The following is a 7,810-nucleotide window of genomic DNA, read 5'->3' as shown; positions in this document are numbered from 1 at the left end:
CTGCCTCACCCGGGAAGAGCGCAATGATAATACCAACATGGGCCAGTGAAGCAATGTCCTCCACAACTAGACTGAAGAACAAAAGGACAGCAACTCTGCTGGTCCCCTTCCCCGATTTCCCAGCACTGTTCCCCTCCCCCAATTTCCCAATAAAAATCTTTAAAAAAAAAAAAAAAGGAAAGAAATTAGGAGAGATAAAAGAGTGCTGTAGCCTTGTATACCTACCATTACTAGAAACCGGCTACCAAGAGTTTTGCAGAGTCCTTGTCATTAATGGCTAGATGAAAAATAAGTAAACCATTCCTGTGACCATTCATTTTATTTTGAATATTACTCTGTAGAGTATTAAACTGAAACCCTTCCTGATTCACCACACAGAGAAGTATAAGACTCATTTGCATGTAACATGATCATTTCATTCACTGTGTTTCCTGAAGGCTGCCCTTGGAGCTGGCTTCTCTGACAAGACTCCTGCTCACACTGTCACCATGGCTTGCATCTCTTCCAACCAAGCCATGACCACAGGTATGTTTTTCTGAAAGCAGAAGGTACATGGTAATCCTCTTTTGTCTTTTATTTGATCACTAAAAAGTACTCTTAACAGAAGTAAATGATATGCACAGATCTCTGAATTTGTGTTTTTTTAAAAAAACATGGTAATATTTAAAAATTTTTATTTTTGACGATAGGTCTCAACCTTATTCTCTTGCTCATTCTATACCTGAGGGACTCAATGATTCATGTAGTTCCTCCATCAGTTACATGGCTGGCTACAACAGGGATTATCAACTGGAGGAATATGTTTCTATGGGTGCTTCTGAATTTGAGACATGAAATAGTTTATAACCTGCCAAGATTTAAAGTTAGGTGATTCTAATATGATACTTCCCCATGGAGATTGGCCTTCCTCCCTCCACGATCATCAGAGGGATAAGTCACTGCTTTAGATGGTACAGCCCTCTGTACCATCTGCTTCTACTTTCCCCCCACATCTTGGCATTTCTCATAATTAGTTACAAATTCTCCTAACAATCTTTAGCCAAATTGTGGGTCATTTTGTAGCATCGGCCCTTATTGTGAAAAGACAGGAAATCTGAAAGATATAGTAATCATGTGTTCTCTTAGTAACATCAAGGTCAGGTTGGGCAGCCTACCCCCTGGGTGGCAGGGAATGAAGCCAGAGCCAGTGCTTGGGGCAACTCACCACTCAGTGTAGCATGTGACCACTCCCAGGTAGAGCAACAAAATACTTGCCAATGGCCATAAAGTGGGAAGGGGGCTGCCTTACATCTCAAAAGCCAGAATTTCTTTGGCTTGTAGAAATTGAAATTCCCTTTACAGTAAAAATATCTAAAAATTAAAGTTGGGAGCATATAAAATATGCTGAAAGTTCTGGTTTAGAATATGATTTGTTTGAGAGTTGATCCCATGGATATTTCCAGAAGTTGATGTCCATAAAGCCTGCATAACACTGGTTTGTCTTTAGTGTATTAAATGTATTTTTAGTCATTTAAAAAGTTATCTTAATCCCTCTTTTCAGATGAAAACCTTAATTACAGATGTTGTACAATGCTGATAACTGTCATACAGTTTTTAAATCAAGAAGCTTAAATTATCAATGGTCTGTTAATTTATGCGAAAAGATGTTCATGTGCATATGACCTGTGCCTTGTAGGTTTTGGCTTGATTGCTTCCGGCCAGTCTGATGTCATCGTGGCAGGTGGCGTAGAGTTAATGTCCGACATCCCTATTCGTCATTCAAGGAAAATGAGAAAAATGATGCTTGATCTCAATAAGGCCAAGACTCTGGGTCAGCGACTATCTTTGATCTCTAAATTCAGACTGAATTTCCTAGCACCCGAGGTAAGATTTGGGAATGCTTACATAAAGACTTGTGTCTCCAAAGCAGCCCACTTCAGAGATTTAGAATTAGGTAAGGCAGCATGGGTCCAGTGATGCTCTGATAGTTACAGGGCAGGTCAAGTTGAAAAAAGAAAAGACAGTGGTTGGAAAATTTGAATTTGTAGGCCCTCTTTAGAGATGCCCTGGTCACACAGCATTTCCCTTGTCTTGGTCTTGATTGATAGTGGATTTTAACTTTCCCAATAACCCTGGGTGTGGTATAACACCCATCAACAGTGTCCCTGACCGTGTCTGGCTCCCTCCCCAGCTCCCTGCGGTGGCTGAGTTCTCCACCAATGAGACCATGGGCCACTCTGCAGACCGACTGGCTGCTGCCTTTGCTGTTTCTCGCCTGGAACAGGATGAGTATGCGCTGCGCTCACACAGCCTGGCCAAGAAGGCACAGGATGAAGGACTCCTTTCGGATGTTGTACCCTTCAAAGTGCCAGGTGAAATGGTTTGCTCCACTTGGTCAAGGAGACTGCTTTGTGATATGTGTTAGGGAGGCCTGAATGGCTCCTAAAACTCCAAAAACCCCAAATGATTTTTCAGTGAATATGTCAGTTATGTTTCCAAAGTACTCAGCCTTTATTTTTAAACATGGACTCAAGTTTCAATTTATGTTGCAATAATAGGTAAACATTTTAAAGAGAAGTCTTTTTTTTTAATTTTTCAATTACAGTAGACGTTCAATATTATTTCATGCTGTTTCAGGTATATAGCATAGTGGTTAGACATTTATATAATTTATGAAGTGATCCCTCCAATAAATCTAGTACCCACCTGGCACCATACATGATTATTACAATATTATTGACTCTATTCTCTATGCTATACTTTACATCCCCGTGAAGAGAGAAGTTTTTCTAAGAGTCTCCTTTTACATTTTCCTGATATATTTTAGTTCTCATACAGGTGCCTGTTTTTAAAATTCTTCATTCATAGGATCTCTGTATAGACTAGCCAGATGTGAATGAATATCTTAAAATAGGGTGTCCTTTTTTTGTTAAATCATTTAGATTTTTTTCCAAAAGTCTTAAGAGTTTAGTTTAGAATTTGATAATATCTTGATAACACTAAAGGCTTTCTTTTTAGCAAACAGGTATGGTTTACATTTCATTTGTTCTTATAATTTTTAAAGCATATTTCTCTAGAGACGATATATAATGTAATAGTTCCTTAGAGTTAAAGAATTCATATTATTTACAGGAAGAGATACAGTTACCAAAGATAACGGCATTCGTCCTTCCTCCCTGGATCAGATGGGCAAACTCAAACCCGCGTTTGTCAAGCCCTATGGCACAGTAACAGCTGCAAATTCTTCTTTCCTGGTAACTTATGTGTGCTATGTGTGTTCTCTAGTGACTTTTATATTTGTGTACTCTTGTAGAAAAACCTTAAGTTGATCTATCTGTTTGTAGTATGAATAGAAGCTTAAAAATAGTTATTCACCATAAAGATAATGTTAAAATAGAATCATAGTTTTTAAGGCCTTAGCAGTCACCTGATGCAGCCACCATTCTGATGCAAAAAAGCTGTTCTCTTCAGACACTTAACCAGTCAAAAAACTTTGAATGCCTATGCTAGGCACTGGAGATAAAAAGAACAGATGGTTTTAATATAGAGAGAAAGCGTTGTGATGGCTATAAGCACAGGCTGTTGGCGAAGAGGCATAGATGGTGGTCAGAGAGGCTTCTCAGAGGAGGTTAACACTTGAGGGAAGAGTGCAAGCTAGTTCCAGAAACACAGAAAAGTCATTCTAGGCAAAGGGAATGACAAATGCAAAATCAAGGCAGTATGAAAGCAAGGGCCTCTTCGGGGTAAAGCTTGGTTGGAGCTTAGGATATGCATTTGGGGATTCATAAAAGACATGGAAGGTAAGCAGAGAGAGTGGCAAGACAGCTCTTCTAGCTCTGAGTGGTAGAAAATGATGCTCTATACTGACCCCCAAATTATTTTCCTATCATGGAATAAAATACCCTCACTTTTTGTTGTTGTTATTTTACTTATCTGCAGGTATCTTCATTTCCTTGTTTTTTAATTTTTTAATTTTTTATTTTTTTGGCTCCTCAATTAAACATCCCTCTTGATTCTACTTCTGCTTGTAATGTGTGGTTTCCGTCCTCCTACCACCTTGTGTGTAATCTTCTGGATGTAGTCCATCTAGTCAATGTATAGTATAACTCCCCTACCTGGAAACATAGGCAAATGTTTGGCATATTTGGTTTTGGTAAGTGACTGTTTAATGCCTGCTCCTGGTCTAGGGGACGGATGCCTGGAGTAGTTCCAGCAGGATGATGCTCTACCCCGCTAAGCCTAAGTGGTGAAGGGCTGAGGAGATGATCATTTCCCAGACGTAACTGGACAATAGGGCCATATGGCCTGGGCTGCACTTTTGCCAGATCTGAACCCTCTTGATTACTCCTGGGGCGAGCTAACGGTGCAGGTTTATTTATTGAAAACCGGAAACAAAAATCATCAAAGGCAAGACATCACAGATACATGGGTTTTCAGAAATATGTTAATGCACTATGTTCATTGCAATTTTGCCCAGTGGCACATTGAACATATTATTAATGTAATGTCCACAAACCATAGATTATGTATAGTCAGCTATGTTTCCAGACTTTATGGCCACCCTATTAGTGGTGCCTACATATCCCCTTCAGGGCTACTAAGTTATAAAAATATGGTAGAATGTGGTAGAAATTGTTTTGATTTTGCAAACTCTACAGAGTAGTTTGCTTTTTTCAATGGTACCTGTTTGTTCCCCAACTTCTCAGTTGTCATTTGGGAAAGAGCATATGGGGTGTGTTCAAAGAGGGAGCACTGTGGTTCTGACGTTCTCAGCTGTCTACCTGTTTCCCTTCTCCCATTGGTTTGCTTGCTGTGGAATCTCTTTAAGTAGAAAACCACCTAGAAGTCACAGGCAGGAAGCAACTGAGAAACAGTCCAGAAAATGTAAAAATAAATAAAGTAAAGCAAAGATCGTTTTAATTCATAAAATTCCTCATATTCTGTGTCAAAAGCAAAAAAAATTTGGTTTAAATTTCTTATGAATACACATTTCTAAAGTTACCTATTCTCTGTCCGTTTGATAATTATGGTACGTTTTGAACATCCTCCAAAAATGGGTCAAACACTCTATAGTGTGTGTGTTTGAATTGTGACTTCATGATGGATAAATAAAAAGGTTTTGCTATATAAAACCACTGTATAATTATTTGGTAGATTCAGGAGCAGGAAACAGAAGAAGATGGCTATGAAAGACCTCCAGACAGGCTGAAGAATTGAACATTATTTTTCTGGTTAACATTTCAGACTGATGGTGCATCTGCGATGCTGATTATGGCAGAGGAAAAAGCTTTGGCCTTGGGTTACAAGCCCAAGGCATATCTGAGGTAAAGTAAATGTTTAAATAAATTGCCTCTGGTTTCTTTATTTTATTACTGGAGCTAAACCCTCTATTTTCCACCTAGGGATTTTGTGTACGTGTCTCAAGATCCAAAAGACCAACTTTTACTCGGGTAGGTAGCAGTATATATATCCTTGGACTAGAATAAAAGTATTTGATTACCCACATTTATTATACAGGTTTTAAAGTACATTAAGCCCTGAGTTCAAAATTGGTTTGTGTGTTGGATTATTAAAAATAATCATCCTTTATGTTGGTATATCATTTTATAGTTTGGGATTCTTTTCCACTTTTTCCTATAATTTCTACTTGTCATTATGTATATAACTTCATATTATTTTTTATGAATATATTGTAAGCATTTTTTCTTATTGCTACACAATCTTCAGAATAGCCTTTCATAAAAGCCTCCTCGTTTTATCCTATCTCCCCCTCCCTCACAAGGCTCTACCCTCGTTATGTCCTTCAAACTAGCCATGCCCCTAGCCTGTGCCTTTCCCTATGAACCCTGTGTTCTTCTAGTTCTTCACATTATTAGTTTGTCTTTTTCTTTTATTGTTTACTTGTTTATTACCTGTTTCCCTGACTTAGAATAGAAACTGCGTAAGGCCACAGGCTGTGGTCTATTCAGTTCACTATTGCATCCCCACACTTAATTGATATTTGTACATACAGTAGAATCAGTGAATGAGTGAAGGACATTCTAATACCTGTGTAAAACTCAGTTTGGGGAATATGAAGGAGCTCTTAGGTTAAAAGTTAAGGTTTTAACATATTACTTATTTTTTCTTTTCAGACCGTCATACGCTACTCCAAAAGTTCTAGAAAAGGCAGGATTAACAATGAATGATATTGATGCTTTTGAATTTCATGAAGCTTTCTCAGTAAGTCATTTTAAAAACACATATCAAAGAACTATAATCCTAAAAAACATAGTCCATGTTTGTGGGAGGGAGCAAGGCATAGTTTGTAATATGAATAAAATAGAAGTGGAGCTTTATATTTGAAGTACCGGCTAACACTGCTGGCAGGGACATAGGGGAGGGAATCCAGGGCACATGCACAGGGTAAAAACATACCTTTGAGGCTATCTCTTAGAGGCCCTTCCAAAGTATCAAATTGTTTCTTTAGAAATTTTTCAGTGACAACTGATTTAAAGATTTGCTCATCTTTAAAGTTAGATAAGCTCATGTGTAAAAGAAAGCCTCAGGAGACATTAATAACAAGGTCCTTATTGAATTATTTTTCTTTCTAGGGTCAGATTTTGGCTAATTTTAAAGCCATGGACTCTGACTGGTTTGCACAAAACTACATGGGTAGGAAAAGCAAGGTAAGTTTCTGATTAAAAATGTACTTGACTTTCCAAAGCACTTTACTATCTGGATCTTAGTTACCTGCTAGTAAAAATAGGAAGGAGAAAGCTTCTCCTATGAAGAATTTTCTGTTTCATTAGATATATATATTTGTTTCTTAGTTGCAAAATAGTTCCTGGAAATGCTTTAGTTAAAAATAACAGCAACATTTTAACTTGTCTTTTGTTCTTCCCATTCTGATGTTAGCTGAAAAAATAAATGGATTTTTGGCTTTCAGAATTGACCTAGAATTTTTCTTTTGCAGTAAAATTATTTGTGATATGTCTTAAGTTAGTTATTTCTCTCTCTCTCTTACTTCCTATTACTAAGAGCCTGGCCTGATTCTTCTGTTAAGTAAACTCATCTTTATACTTGTGTCTGTTTTTGTGGGAACCAGGTTGGAATGCCTCCTTTGGAGAAGTTTAACACCTGGGGTGGATCGCTGTCCCTGGGTCATCCGTTTGGAGCCACTGGCTGCCGGTTGGTCATGGCAGCTGCCAACAGATTACGGAAGGAAGGAGGCCAGTATGGTTTAGTGGCTGCCTGTGCAGCTGGAGGGCAGGTATGTCACAGCAGCTTCATAGGAGCGTCTGGGAAGTCATTTTTTTGGAAACAAAACAAGATCATCTAAGAATGTTCTATTTAGTTTATTTTGAAATATTCTTAGAGCAATATTTCTGATGACAGGCCACCAGAAAAAAGCATCCTGTACCTGGAGGAGGTACAACTTTAATTCTGATAGTACTTTGGAAGAAAGATGCTATTTAAATCCAAGCTATTTTTTTCCTAAAATGTTTACATTTTTTGTTTATAAAAGTAGTATATGCTCATTATGGAAATTAAGGAAAATACAAAAAGTATATAGAAAAATTAGATCATCTATAATCCCTTCATCAGACACTGTCATTATTCACACTTTGATATATTTTCTTTAAAAATAAAATTTTATTCATTTATCTAGTCACCATGAGACTTATCTATAAAATCCAAGAGGTAAACTGTCTTTCTTAAAAACTGAACTATACCTTAATTGGAGAATTAATTTACCTCTGGATAACTATTGGGTTGTCAGAAGAGTCATGACGTGTTTTTTTAATGTTTTTCGTTGCAAATATGCGTCATGACTTTCCGACAACCCAAT

The 7,810-nt window shown here is 37.6% G+C and overlaps 1 protein-coding gene across 1 annotated transcript in view; it reads left to right on the top strand.

The window, feature by feature from the left end:
• The window catches only part of HADHB (hydroxyacyl-CoA dehydrogenase trifunctional multienzyme complex subunit beta), a 29,768-nt gene that overhangs the window by 18,520 nt on the left and 3,438 nt on the right, over positions 1 to 7,810 (top strand). The window contains exons 7-15 of the mRNA XM_019643329.1: positions 438 to 525; positions 1,676 to 1,863; positions 2,171 to 2,351; positions 3,112 to 3,233; positions 5,224 to 5,303; positions 5,382 to 5,429; positions 6,114 to 6,201; positions 6,573 to 6,647; positions 7,067 to 7,231. Coding sequence (XP_019498874.1) covers positions 438 to 525; positions 1,676 to 1,863; positions 2,171 to 2,351; positions 3,112 to 3,233; positions 5,224 to 5,303; positions 5,382 to 5,429; positions 6,114 to 6,201; positions 6,573 to 6,647; positions 7,067 to 7,231 — 1,035 coding nt within the window. The remainder of the gene's footprint in view (positions 1 to 437; positions 526 to 1,675; positions 1,864 to 2,170; positions 2,352 to 3,111; positions 3,234 to 5,223; positions 5,304 to 5,381; positions 5,430 to 6,113; positions 6,202 to 6,572; positions 6,648 to 7,066; positions 7,232 to 7,810) is intronic.

Source organism: Hipposideros armiger, unplaced genomic scaffold (assembly GCF_001890085.2).
Source record: "Hipposideros armiger isolate ML-2016 unplaced genomic scaffold, ASM189008v1 scaffold_0, whole genome shotgun sequence".
Lineage (NCBI taxonomy): Eukaryota > Metazoa > Chordata > Mammalia > Chiroptera > Hipposideridae > Hipposideros > Hipposideros armiger.
This window is presented reverse-complemented; position numbering and strand designations above follow the sequence as displayed.